Source organism: Hermetia illucens, chromosome 5 (genome assembly GCF_905115235.1).
Source record: "Hermetia illucens chromosome 5, iHerIll2.2.curated.20191125, whole genome shotgun sequence".
Classification (NCBI taxonomy): domain Eukaryota; kingdom Metazoa; phylum Arthropoda; class Insecta; order Diptera; family Stratiomyidae; genus Hermetia; species Hermetia illucens.
In genome coordinates, this window is record NC_051853.1 from 7929270 (window position 1) to 7943748 (window position 14479).

The window sequence follows — 14479 nt, forward strand, 5'->3', positions numbered from 1 at the left end:
TTCTGTGGATTGGTAAGGAAGTAGTCGGTCTACTGCATCGGGGTACTGCATCGTGTCCCTTTTAGGGACAAGCAAGGTAATTTCTGCACTGAGAAAAGATGGAAACTCCTCCGACCGACGAATGATCTGATTTATCCGGGTAACTCCTTCTACTTTTCAAGAGAATTTTCGCTCCACTCAATCTCTTTTGATTCTCATGACGCTTATTGCCGTCTTTAATGATTAGGGCTCTTCAGTAAGCAAACTGTTCTATTTACCCGATGATATTCAACCATGGTGTGGGTAGAGTTTCGCGTTTGGGTTTTGTTTTTTTTTCCAACTTGGCTCACTGCTGACTTCAATTCTTTGCATACTTCCTTTTTAGAGAATATTGATGGAGCCATAATAATTCATCTTGGCGCCTTGTGAGTTGGGGCTTAAGAATGCACTTCAAGTCCTTCCTGTTTTTCATAAGAGGCAACAAAAAGGGATAGAAATGTGTTAGCTAGTAACTTGAAATTGCATTGCGAAATCCGCCCTCCCAAGATGGCCGGGTTGCCCCAAGGGCACATGGCACAAAACAGTAAAGGAGGAGTGCGAGTGTCTCGGGAAGTCGTGGGAGGAGCTAAAGGGCATTTCAGGGAACCGCGAACGCTGGTACGTAGGTGTGGTTGAGGCCGTATACCCCACCAAGAGATGAATGGCAACCATATATGAATATATAATATCCATGTCGACTTCTTACACCGCAAATTATGTGGAATTTACGAGCAGCGTACCTTCGGTATCCACCCCTTCCTGATAAATTGCTGAGGCATCGGGTTAAGGATGAGAATATTCGTTTCTGCTTTGTCCGATGTATACTTTGCTGCAATCAGCGCAGGAAATTTCGTATAACCCAGACTCTGTCATTTGATCGATAGGATCTTTGGCCGATCGCAGAAGGGTTTTGAATTGGTTGTTCCTGCTTTTGAAGACAACGTCCAAACCATGTCTCCCCAATCTTCTTTTCAACAAAAGGGAAATTTCGTTGAAATCCAAAGCTATTCCCTGTTTGGGCTGAGGTCAGCTTAGTGAGTACTTGCCGCCGGAGCGTCCTCTTCCTTTTACTGATCAAGCCATTGGTGGTATGGTCGGAATAACTATTCATTCTGGCCACTTTAAAAATATGCTTCGCCTCTTTCATCACTCCTTCCGAGGAAATGGGAAGAGCTAGCATCCGGTGAATCATGTACTTAAAAGCGATAAGCGTGATTCGAAATGCAGGGGATAACTCGTCTAGTGTCCGTCAGTGTTCTATAGATTTCTAGGACTACTTACTCTTCAAGAGCAGTTTGAAGACAGATATCTCGCCTTCCCGCCATCGAAGCGTGAAAATTCTTGCATTTCTGAAATCTGGGCCGACTCCCCTTCCGATCAAGGTATCGCACACGGGAATCCGACGATTTTGCATTTTTGACCATTTTGTCGACCGGGGGGTCGTGCAAATTTGCAATTTTCTTGGATTATGGCCAGCCTCTCCGGCGCCCGAATTTCCCCGATATCTCGCGTTTCCGCCATCGCAGTGTGAAAATTCTTGCATTTCTGAAATCTGGGCCGACTCCCCTTTCGATCAAGGTGTCGCCCTCGGGAATCTGCCGATTTTGCATTTTTGGCCATTTTGACGACCCGGGGGTCGTGCAAATTTGCAATTTTCATGAATTTCGGCTAGCCCCTCTGGCGCCCGAATTTCCACGATATCTCGCTTTCCCGCCACCGCAGCGTGAAAATTATTGCATTTCTGAAATCTGGGCCGACTCCCCTTTTGATCAAGGTATCGCCCACGGGTATCTGCCGATTTTGCATTTTTGGCCATTTTGTCAACCCGGGGGTCGTGCAAATTTGCAAGCGGTCAGGAAAATTATATCGACGTAGCATGGTCTAGAATCTAAAAGTATTCGCAGACTGAAGGTTCAAAGCAACTGGCTTATACACTTAATTTGAGTCAATTGAGTAGAGGTTAGCGCAAAGTGCTTGGTTTACTGCAAGCAAACCCAATCTTCGTAGACATACAAGAAGAGAGAGATAAGTTAGTAAGTTATCAAATAACTGGGGTCCGATGGTAGGTTTGAACCACATTGAAGTATTCCTAACCAGAAAACATTCTATCTATTCTGCCTCACTCTTGAGCTTCTCATTTTCAGTGGTCTGCGTGCCGAGTTTATGGTTCTACATATGTAAAGTGAGTGTCACCAACGCGGTGCAATTTCGTAGAGCGAATTGAAGACGTTTAGTGGATCGTATCATCTTGACCGGGAGGTTTCAAGCTACTTCAAGTTCGCAGCAGAAATTCAACATGAGCTCTACAAGTAAGTACCAAATATGAGTATAAATTTGTGTAATCCGTCCTGGGTTTTAAAATCTGAATTTATAACCTTTAATCTCGTGTAAACCTTAAACACTGCAAAGACTCATGCGTGAGTTCTACGCCTTACTCACTGTTGCCTGATTAGTTTTTTTGATTTCAAAAAATGATCCGCACGTTGCTATTGAAGATGGAAGTGTTCACATTTATATACTTTTATCAGAATCCATTGACTTTATTTTTCGTGTAGTAAAACGCTCACTGATTTGATACCATATGCCATTCAAATAACCCTTGACGAGAGTAAGTTGATAAGATGAAGTAACGTGTTGAGCAGCTAGTTTTGAGGGCGTGTTCTGGGAGTTTGATGTTCCATATGAAACCTCTATTAGAACGGTTTGATTGCCTATCAGTGAGGCTATCTGTCCATCTAGGTACCTTAGCAATAGCTACAAAATGACAAATTATTTTCTAGTCCAAAGCCAACCCAAACCTAACACAAAGTCAGCTTAATGCCAGCTCGATACTCGGTGTCGGCACTTAATATTTAATACTTTTAATATTATGTTTTGGAAAGCCGTTAGCAGTATTCATAATAATAGGATTGACTTTTGGATGGATTTAACCCCATAAAGTTTGCCCATTCTCATGGCTTCCCATGCTCCCTGTGAGTTGGTACTTAAGAATACACTCAAAGGCAACTGAAAGGGATAGCAATTAGCGGGCTAGCAACATGCAAATTTTGAAACTTTATTGCTACCGAAACGTCAACAAGGTCTCGGATAGGGATTGACCTCGCGACTATGACCTTTGGGTGTTTGAAAAGGGACGTTGATTGATTTCTGGAGTATGCGCACACTTCTCGACGATTGTAGCGAGGATCCTCAGAGTGCTCGCTTTCTCCAACTTGATCGGGAATTCAAAAGATAAACTGGACATTCTGGACCTAAGTGAAGTAAGATGGTGGGATTGTGGAGAGTATTCCTCTCCCTCTTAACACAATTGACAATGTGCTGTTGTACTCTGGAAAGCCAAGTGGTAGCAGACGCGAATCCGGTGCTGGTTGTTTCTGACGGCTACTTGGGAGTCGGTTTCCGATAGACTTCTAACTGCAAGATTCCAGTCCAAGTTAACGATCATCCCAATTGTATAATGCTATGTACCAACGCAGACTTCCAATTTAGTGGAGAAAGATGCTTCCTAAAAGCTTCGCAAAGGTGATGTCGTGATCGCGATTCGTGATCTGAATACCAAGGTGGGTTCTGAAAACACCTTGTTCGGATATGTAATGGGGAAACACGGTCTCGGTAAGGTGTCTCCTGGAAATGTTAACAAGAGAGGCGTTCACATCGGCCTTGAAAGGGATCATCTGATGGTCGCTTACGTTTATTGCAGGGTCGAAGAGCAGCGACCCCCTAAGTTTAACATCGAGCGTTTGTATAATCCAACTGTCGCTCAACAGTGGGAGAGGTATTTTGCTGATCGGAAAGTAGAAGGCAACTGAGAATATCGGTGAACATTGGGCCACGCTTTTTTTCTGGTGCTACACGGGTCGTCGACCTCGTCCCGAAGGGGCGCTGACTGCGTAATCGTGGATACGCCAGCCATACTATTTCCTTGATATGGAAAAGAACAACGGCGAAACTAACATAAATTAGGATTCCTCTTTTAGTAGTTTTTTGACTTATCAATATCTTCTATTACTGTCGAAGCCACTAAAGCCAAAATATTTCTTCTAAAATCAATTTAAATAAAACATAGGTGGCTGCAAAGGTATAAGAACCATAGCGATGCAATTTTTGTATTATTTGTAAAAGTTATCACGAAACATCAACAAAATCTTGAACTTTCCGTCCTGATAAAGGACTTTTCTTCTTTTTCTTCAGCTTTTGTCCCGTTCACAAGCGGGGTCGGCTCGACGTGATCGCTTTCGCCATTTGGCTCTATCGAATGCCTTACCTGGGTGCAATCTCGAGGCTTTTAAATCCCCATCCAGCGTATCAAGCCACTGTTGTTTAGGCCTGCCTTTTGGTTTTTTACCATCGACTTCGATGTTCAGACCAATCTTGGCAAGTGAATTCTTGTTTTTTTAGTCTAAGTTCTTTGTCAGAGTTACTAATAGAAGAAGCTATTGCTTGTGACTCGATTGCTTCCTCTTGTACTTGTGCCTCCAATCCAATAAGATCTTCATCAGTCAGTTCTTGCGAATGTGAGCATCAATATCCTCAGCAGTAACTGCAATGTCAGGCAAACTGTTAGCCAAATGAACAATGTCAGTTGTGATCTCATCGATATTTGGTTGATCTGTAGATGAAGAACTTTTAAATGGCTTAAAAAAATTTGGGCATAACTTTTTCCAAACTCCTTTTAAATTGTTCGGTGTCACCTTATCCCATGAAGCAGCAATATTTTGTACGCGTTGCAAGATATTATAACTTTTCCAAAAATCTCTCAGCTCCATGCCACCTTTTTCATTAGCCTTTATAGCCTGTGAAAAAATTCTCCTGAGATAATAGGCATTAAAAGACGCTATAACTCCTTGATCCATCGGTTGTAACAACGAAGTGGTGTTTGGAGGCAGGAACAAAACTTTGATTTGGGGATCGATATCGGCAATACGCACAGGATGGCCGGGAGCATTGTTCAAAATAAGTAAAGCTTTATAAGCCAAATTCTTGTTTAAACAGTACTTTTTCACTTCAGGTATAAAATGCTTAGTAAATCAGTCTTCAAAAAGTATTGATGTAACCCATGCCTTTGGATTAGCCTTTCATATAACTAGAAAAGTACTCTTGACGTAATTTTTAAGACCTCGATTTTTTTCTTCACTATTATTCTCGCCACGTTTATTTTTACTTTAGAGGAATCCGTCGCTGAGTTTGATTTTGTATCCAAGTGTACAAGAATTTTTCCATTTCGCAAATCAAAGTATTCCTTTTTCGTATAATAGCGCTGTTTAAAGGGATTCCGTCTCCGTAGAGCTGTTAGGAGTTTTTCTTTATCTTTCAATATGGTGTGTACGGTCGTGCGTGATAAATTAAGTTCTCATCCAAAAGATGAAGTCGAACAACCGCGATCTTTGAGTTTTAAAATCATCATAACCCCCATTGTAATTGCCTTTCTTACTCTCTTCTTCACTTTAATATTACTGTCTTGTTTAGGTGGCATAGTTAGATTAAAATGCACTTAAATCTGTATGTAGGTAGGTAGGTAGGTATCAGTGACCGTTCCGAGGAGCCCAATTAGTGCTTTGGTGCGCCGTTTTGATGCCACAAGCTCCTAAGACGGTGACTGTTGTTATGAAAGCAGGGAGGCAGAGTCCAGTCGCCTCGGATTTTCAGAGCCAGCCCGTAGTATTCACGAAAGAAACAGGTCTCCCACCCTGCAGCTAGAAATCTTCCTGAGATCTCCAAAGAATGGTTTACCAAGTGTCCACAGCCTGACTCTAGCTAGAGCTGGCACTGGCAGAGAAAGTGCACGAGGTTTTCTCTTCCTTCTCCGCAGTTTCGGCAATGCGAATTGTAGGGTATGCCGAGCCTAGCGGCATGATCCCCTATGGGTCAATGCCGTGATCGGGCTATATTATAAGCTTGCCAAATTCTCTTTGACTTGGCACAGCTCATAAGCCTTCGCTATCTTAGGCCCGCGGATGCTAGGTAGTGCGAGTAGACTCGGCCCCCGACAGCCGTCAGCGAAACACCGACTGTATTCGCCGGAGGACTGCCACGAGTAGAGCCTTGCCTGGCCAATCCGTCAGCCCGCTCATTCCCCTTTATGTTCCTATGCCCGGGAACTCAGAGGAGAGTGACATTGAATGTGCCGCCCAGACGTTTCAGCGCGTCTCCGCACTGCCCCACCAGCCTGGGAGATGTCGTCGCTGAGTATAAGGCCTTGATGGCCGCTTGGCTGTTGGTCAGAATGGCTATGTTACGCTTGGGGCTCGAATCTCCCTCCAGCCATCGACAGATTTCCAATATCGCCAGTACTTCCGCCTGGAATACACTGGTGAAAACTGGGAGACCATACGACTTGGATACACTGTGTGTATTCGAGAAAACCCCCGCGCCGACTTCACAGGCCATCTTTGATCCGTCCGTAAAGAATACTGTGTCATAATCTTATAACACGCCGCCGGTCTTCCACTTTATCTTGGTTGGAAGGTCCACAGCAAAGTTTCTCGTGAGTTTCAGCTTGCGTGTGGCATAATGAGGATGTCCAGATTTCCCGAGGCATTTCATCTAGGATGTTGCTGTGGTCGTAGGACTTCGCTGCCCAGCATCCGGACTCACGTAGGCTGACGGGACTGCACGCTGCAACATATTTAATGTGGAGGTCTAGGGGGAGGACATCGAAAGGCCGGAAATCGAAACAATTAACGTATGCTTGAGGAATAGTGTCAAAACATTGTTCGACGTAACTTGAAAGGACGTGGGTCGAGGACTGCCTGTATTTAAGGCTAAATTCAGACCTTAAGTGTTTAATTCACCTAAAAAGCCAACTGTTGACGTTTCCTAAATCACCTTTAATTCTTGTATCCTCCCGCATCTTGTGGATGATGAGACATTCTAATGCATCCAATTTACGGAAGTCATTTACCTCCTTAATTACCCTTAGGTTATCCTCCGTTATAGCCTGTTTCTCCTCGATGATGTGTCTAGCTACCAATGATTTGAGGACATGTGTTGGTCTGTTTTTTGCTTTCGCCAAATTTTATGTGTTCGTTGAACCTCGTTGTTATTAACCTTCTAGTTGGCCTTATATATGATTTTTTTTTAAATCGGTACAGGTTATCTGATAGATTCGGCTTTTCTCGCTGTCATCCTTGGGGCCCTTGACGCTTCCTAATGCTGTTCTCCGTTCAGAATTTTCCTTTTTGATCCACTAAAGTCTTCAGCAATAGTATCAGTAGTCTTAAGCTTGCGCTAGGTTTATAGTTTCCAGAAAATAGTTTATCATCATTTCTTATTTAAGGCTATCAGATGAGAAGTGCTAATGAAACGATATCTTTTGTAGGAAAGTGAACTATTTTATTGTAATTTTTAACCAATTTAATCTGTTTCAATCGTCCCTCAACGCGTATTTTCGATTAACACGTAATTTAAAAAAAAAAAATCTCGATTCTATCCACCCTTTTTAAACGAAAAAGCCCCAGTTTACGTTAAATCTTTCTGCAAGTTTGAAAGTGAATACTCGAACATTTTGCCTATGTAACTTTGAGAAGGTCATGGTTTTACTAGATTTTTGATGGAAGACTCAAATTTCTTACCCCCACCCCCATGATGATTGGCTTTCATTTAGTTCACCTTTAGGAAAAAGGTCATTCTTCTATCACAAAGTAGCCAACTATTTTACCTTCCTTTCGACCCATAGCTGTCCTAATATATTTAACAAATAAAAGCAAAGAAAATAATTATGCTTTCTATTTTAGTTGGTGGTTATAAATTGGGGGCCGTGATCATTGAGGGTAAAACTAAAAAAGTGTATGATCTCCCAGAAAATCCAGGCTTGTGTTTGATTCTCAGCAAGGATCGTATTACTGCTGGGGATGGAGTGAAAGCCCATGACTTAGTTGGAAAAGCAGAAATTTCCAACAAAACGAATGGAAAGGTATTCGAACTTCTTAATCTTGCTGGTAAGTTTATCTGTGGTTTTTAGAAGCTCTAAATAATTTTGAGCACGGCCTTTTACAGGAATTGAGACTGCATATGTGAAAGCTGCTGCTGAAAATGCATTTATTGCGAAAAAGTGTCAAATGATTCCCATTGAATGGGTTACAAGACGTTTGGCGACTGGATCATTCCTCAAGCGTAATATCGGGGTCCCTGAGGGCCATCGGTAAGTCAAAGGAGACTTGTAGGTGGATGCCAAAAAATATGACCTTAAACTTTATAAAAGTATTGTGACCAGAGTTACTTGATATTACCGTTTTAAACTCCTTTATTATTGCAACAGATATTTTAATCTTTTCAAAACAATCATTTTTAGCAACACCATGTTGTGCTGCTCTATTCGCAAATACTTATAAACACAACAACAAGTTGCATGTTGTTGTTTTCACAATAAAATACTCCGACGATATTATAATAAATAATATGCACAATACATTTCCTTTATATGAAAATCTACATTTTGTTATATTCACTAGATTTGCACCGCCAAAACAGGAGACTTTCTTCAAAGATGACGCAAACCATGACCCCCAATGGTCTGACGAACAGATTCTATCAGCAAAATTCACATTTAACGGATTGTTGATTGGTAAGTAATTGATTAAAAATTGTTTTGCTTGTTTACAAAATATTATTATTTTGATCCATTAAAAACAACCTACATAAATGATGAAAAACAATGGGAAGATTTCATTGCTTGTTTCAAAACATATTGTTACCAAGTGTTTTTGCTTGCATGACTTGAATGAAGATAACGCTTCAACATGAAACAAATATTTATAGAACGGGAAGTATATCCGCGGTTTAGAGCTTCTAAAATATAATTGACTCATTGAAATAATAAGGTAGCACATAAAAACGATATTACATAAAATATGAAAGGGTGTGCAATTGATGTTTACTGCTAATAGAGCTGCATATATTTATAGTTGAATGAATGAACGGGTCGTAAATTGTTTATTCAAATACGTGATTTATGTGGAATACAACACGTTTAAGAAAAATTTACATAAATTCCATGTGTAAATACCTAGGCACCTTTAGTTAGTTTTTTAGCGCTGATTAACGCCAATAGTTCTTTACTTCGCAAAATTTGCGTTCTCTCAGCATGTCCCGCATTATGGGTTTGTCGCTACCACTGGCTTCGATGCAATAGTGACCCCAAAAAGAACCTAAGGAATGCTTTACAGGCCCATTGCTTCTTCTTCTTTTTTTCAGCCGTTGCCCCGTTCACAAGCAAGATCGGCTCGTCGAGTTCGATTGCTCCATTTGATTATATCGAAGGCCTGATCTGGATGTGGTCGTGAGGTCTTCAAGTCACCATCCAGCGTATCAACCCTCCGTTCTTCCGGTTGACCTTTTGGTGGCTTACCATCGACTTCGATGTTCAGATCAATCTTGGCAAGTGAATTCTCTTAGGTGCGAATTACATGACTCTCTCGCAATTTTTCCACGATCTGTACGCAATTATCCATATCGATTGCGAATATCCTCATTTCGAATGTGATCAAAGCGTGTCACGCCACCAGTCCAATGCAACATCTTCGTCTCCATTATCGCAAGATGCCGTTCATTGTCCTTTATAGTCGGGCAACACTTAGAACCATAAAAGGTGACAGGACCGACGACATTGCGATAAATTTTAGATTTGAGATGTTCAATGTTATGTCATTATCATCAACGGCCCAACAATCGATATCCTGTCTAGACTGGTCTCAATAAGGAACTCCAAACCTCCCGGTTTTGCACCGAGGTCCACCAATCCGGTATCCCTGAAAGCTGTCTGGCGTCCTGACCTACGTCATCGCTCCATCTCAGGCAGGGTCTGCCTCGTCTTCTTTTTCTACCATAGATATTGCTCTTATAGACTTTCCGAGTTGGATCATCCTCATCCATACGGATTAAGTGACCCGCCCACCGTGACCTATTGAGTCGCGTTTTATCCACAACCTGACGGTCATGGTATCGCTCATAGACTTCGTCGTTATGGAGGATACGGAAACGTCCATCTTCATGTAGGGGGCCGAAAATTCTTCGGAGGATTCTTCTCTCGAACGCGACCAAGAGTTCGCAATTTTTCTTGCTAAGAGCCCAAATCTCCGAGGAATAAATGAGGACTGGCTAGATCATTGTCTTGTACAGTGAGCTTTGACCCTATGGTGAGACGTATCAAGCGGAACAGTTTTTGTAAGCCGAAATCGTGCGCGGATTTCATCGTCGTAGCTGTTATCGATTGTGATTTTCGACCCTAGATAGGAGAAATTATCAACGGTTTCAAAGTTGTAGTCTCCTATCTTTATTCTTCCCGTTTGATCAGTGCGATTTGGTGGTTTTGGTTTTCAGTGCTGACGTTACCACTATATATTTTGTCTTGCCTTCATTGATGTGCAGCCCAAGATCTCGCGCCGCCTGCTCGATTTGGATGAAGGCAGTTTGTATGTTACGTCGATCGTAAACAATGCGTGAAGCAATTTCATAAGCAGTTCTCCATTGGCATTGACCCGAGATATTTAAATTGCTCATTTCTGGGCAAGTCACTGCCATTAACAGTGGTATTTTTTGCGTCATGGGGATCGGCCGCCAAAAATTCAGTTTTATTTAGATTCAATCTGAGACCGGGTTGTATGAGGCGATCATTCCATTCTTGGTTAAGTTGCTCGAGATCATTTTTGCTATAAGACTGGCAGCGTCATCCGCATAAAGAAGTGTATAGGACGCTGGAGTTTGATGTCTCATGTGACAGCAAGAACAAAGAGGAGTGGTGAGAGGACGCTCTCTTGATAAACACCGACAGAAACGCGAAGCGGTTTTACTACACTCGCCATACTTTGCACTTTACTTTTCGTAGTAGAGCAATTTAACCCAGCGCACGAGTCCTCCGGTACTAGGCATTGTCGTAGAGCACACCAGATTAGTTCATTTGGCACACAGTCAAACGCTTTCCCCAAATGAAGCAATGCAATGTAAGGAGAGCGATGTTTCTCCATAGGCAACCGCGCAACATGTATTGCGTCAGCAGCTCCGCAGCTTGACAAACCCGACTTAATTCATGGTTATTTTAGACGATGTCGCAAATCCGGTCATCAGGAACACGCTCAAAGATCTTCATGGTATGGGACAGCAACTGGATCGGACGGTAGTTTGAACATTCTGCTACTACTACCTTTCTTTTTCCATATTGGAACTGTGATACTTTCTTGTCAGTCATATGTCATTCTACCTTCCTGAATAACCCCATTGAAGAATTCACGGAGCCACAGTGTTGGCTCCCAGCTCTTCGCTTTCCAGACCTCAGATACAATGTCGTCGGTCCTGTTGCTTTCTCCAATTTCATTCGTTTTATTACTTTCTCGACTTCAATAGAGTTGACAGTTACGTCCTTGGGTGTAGGTACCTATCGTGGAGACTTAATCCTACGGTCTTCTTAAGACACGGATTGATTTTGGGACCACAATCAGAGCCCCGCTGTGACAAGCAACAACGGTACCAGTCTATACCAAGTGCATGGCTTAGCATTCATACTGGTGGATGCAAGATCTACCTAAATCTCTACCGAACTAAGGAGTACGGCAGCCGTGTTGAAGCGCAACACCACGCCGAGGCCCGAATGTCTCTTCTCGCTTGAGTATCACCACAGCCCCCATGAAGCTCCCACTAGGGGGCCAACCGCAAACAACCGAGCTGTACTCATATACGAGAGGAATTCTCCCGAAGTATATGAATCCAGGGACTACCCCGGTTCTCATGGTACCAGTATACACCTGGTAAGGTTCCTCGCCGAAGCCACTTCAGATGAGTCCCCGTGCTGACCCGGGTCTCCCCGGTGCCACCACTGTGGAGGTTCTCCTCGGCCACTTTGGTTTGGTTTTGCCGACAGGGTTGCCGCCCCGTCTTCCTCACCGCCACCTCTAAGCACCAATGGAGTTGACAGATGGAATTGCTCCAAATGTCGGCATTGCTTGTGGAAGTGGAGGATAAGCAAATTCTTCAGTTGGAATCTGCTTGAAATATTCTCGCCATCTACCCGTTGCGGCTTGACGGTTGGTAAGCAAAATACCGTTCTTGTCATTAACGCAACAACAGTGTTCGATATCCGGTGTGCGTTCGTTTCGGTAAGTCGATATAGATCTCTCTCGCCACCCCGAGTGTCCAGTTTATCGTAGAGATTTTTGTAATGGCCCCTCGAGTGACAGCGATCGCTTTTTTTTGCTTTCCGGTTGGCATTCCTATAAATTTGCCAATTGGTCAGCGTTTCATCGTTGAGAAACTTGTGATAGAGGCGTTTGTTTTCATGGACCTTTATTTCAACATCGTCATACCAAAACTAGGTGTCTCACTTGATGAACCGCCTACCTAGTTTGGTGGCCCCGAGGGTTGCAGAGGCCGTTTTGTGGATCGTGCCCTCAACTTTTAACATTTAATGCGCGTCGGGCCAGTGTGTTCTTCACGCTGTTTTATCGGTGGATTGATTTGCAAGACGGCAATCATCGGTCGATGTTGGGGTGCGATGGTCTCATAGGGAACGGCTTTGCAATCAGTGACAACGGTAGAATGTCGGCATCTTATGAGAATATAGTCGATTTGCGTCTTACTGTTCCCATTATAAAATGTAGGAAGATGAGACAATCGTTTGATGAATCACGTATTCATAAATCTTGACTGATGGTTGGTCCAGGGCAGAGGCAACTTATCAGACGTTGCCTCACCTCTACCCTGGGAGCAGCATGACCAAAAGGAGCGACAGGTGGTAATCGCTCCATTTATATAAAATTACAAGGTCGCGGATGTCCGCAAAATCGATTATACGTTCGCCACCCTCATTGCGCGCTTCAAACACTTTTCCCCCATGGCACCTGTTGTCTGTCTGTTTATCCACATGACTATTAAGTTCGTCTGCAACGATGACATAGTCACCGGTGGGCACGTTACAAGTATTTGCATCGAGAAGGCATCTTTCTCGGCATCAGGTCAATTTATTGCAAGCAACACGGTTTTTTTTTCATTTCGTGATTAAGCTTCCTGGATTGTGTTTTTCCTTTAAATACGAGGGGGAAGTTTATTTCAAGAATAGTTCTGATTTTCCGAAATTTAGCGTACTTTAGCATTCGTTCTTTTGAATAATTGGGACGCTTTGGCTTTATTATGTTTTTCGTAGTTATCTAAATTATATGATTCGCGATATTGTTCTTGATCATTTGATTTTTTGTCTCAGATTGAAGGCGCAATGATCCTACATTTATTTAAGACTGTGGCTTCGCCCCACACATAGTATTAGAAAATTAAATTGTATTAAAATGTCGCAAACGCCAGTGTCGCTGAATAAACGCGAATGTGTTTTGAATGCAATATTTAAGTTTCTTCCAATTGAGTTGCTCTCTACGATAACATACAGATTGATGATTTATTTTTCTACGTCATAGGTTCTGATGAAATCAAAATTATGAAGAAGATGTCAAGGTTGGTGTTTGAAGTCCTGGAGAAAGCGTGGGCTACAAAGCAATGTGCCCTTATTGATATGAAGATTGAGTTTGGTGTAGATTCAGATGGTAAGTACTTGGCAATTTTTGCATCGGCGGTTGTTCTTTATTATCTTCTATGTATGGCAGGTAACATCCTGGTAGCTGATGTAATTGATTCCGATTCGTGGCGACTTTGGCCATCAGGTGACAAGAGACTCATGGTCGACAAGCAAGTTTATCGGAACCTAACAACCGTAACTCAGAGTGACTTAGACACTGTGAAACGCAATTTCACGTGGATCTACGAACAATTGGAGACCATTTTGCCGGGAAATGACAACCTTGTGGTAATACTCATGGGGAGTCCTTCAGATAAGGCCCATTGTGATAAAATTGCAAAGCATTGCCACGAGTTGGGCCTTAATGTTGAGCTAAGAGTTACATCGGCACATAAAAGCACAGAGGATACATTGCGTATTATACATGAATATGAAAATGTTGTAAACAATTTGGTGTTTATTGCTGTGGCTGGACGCTCAAATGGTTTGGGTCCTGTGTTATCAGGAAATACAACATATCCCGTGATAAACTGTCCTCCACTCAAGCCAGAGAATGTGGAGATAGATATTTGGTCAAGTTTAAATTTACCATCTGGCCTAGGGTGCCCTACTGTGCTATATCCAGAGGCTGCTGCCTTGCATGCTGCTCAAATCTTCGCACTGACAAATTATCTTATTTGGTCCAAGTTAGCTGTGAAGCAATTCAATAATATAAGAAATTTGAAGAAGGCTGATCGTGAGGTGCGGGGTGTAAGCAAAGCATAAATCTTATGGAATCCTGCACGTAGGTTAGTTAAAGATACACCAATCATTTGAAAATGTTTTCTAGTTCTAATAAAAATTATGAGTTTCTTTGTAAACTTACACTTTTTTTTACTAAATGTCAGTTCGAAAAGTTAATAATAAAGGAATAAATACAGATTATTTCCAATTTAAAAGAATAGTAATTTTATTCCAGGAAAAGAATCT

The 14479-nt window shown here is 42.4% G+C and overlaps 1 protein-coding gene across 3 annotated transcripts; it reads left to right on the plus strand.

The window, feature by feature from the left end:
• The first annotated feature begins 1952 nt into the window (after window positions 1-1952).
• On the plus strand, window positions 1953-14441 carry LOC119656658 (multifunctional protein ADE2). 3 transcript variants are annotated; one of them, XM_038063135.1, is made up of 7 exons: window positions 1953-2080; window positions 2163-2327; window positions 7752-7955; window positions 8014-8158; window positions 8469-8581; window positions 13413-13538; window positions 13599-14441. In XM_038063135.1, the coding sequence occupies exons 2-7, from the start codon at window positions 2315-2317 to the stop codon at window positions 14273-14275; spliced, it is 1278 nt and encodes a 425-aa protein (XP_037919063.1). In that variant the 5' UTR covers window positions 1953-2080; window positions 2163-2314; the 3' UTR covers window positions 14276-14441. The 3 variants fall into 3 exon arrangements, with proteins under 3 accessions (XP_037919063.1, XP_037919064.1, XP_037919062.1); XM_038063136.1 differs by lacking the exon at window positions 1953-2080 and having other exon boundaries at window positions 2144-2327; XM_038063134.1 differs by lacking the exons at window positions 1953-2080; window positions 2163-2327 and having other exon boundaries at window positions 7736-7955.
• Window positions 14442-14479: the final 38 nt, after the last annotated feature.

Bases quoted from the DNA above. Each gene is read 5' to 3' on its own strand.
- LOC119656658 (XM_038063134.1), top strand. From the start codon at position 7,736: ATGCTTTCTATTTTAGTTGGTGGTTATAAATTGGGGGCCGTGATCATT. The intron at 8,159-8,468 runs GTAAGTCAAAGG...TATATTCACTAG, and splicing joins GGGGTCCCTGAGGGCCATCG to ATTTGCACCGCCAAAACAGG. The intron at 8,582-13,412 runs GTAAGTAATTGA...TCTACGTCATAG, and splicing joins ATTTAACGGATTGTTGATTG to GTTCTGATGAAATCAAAATT.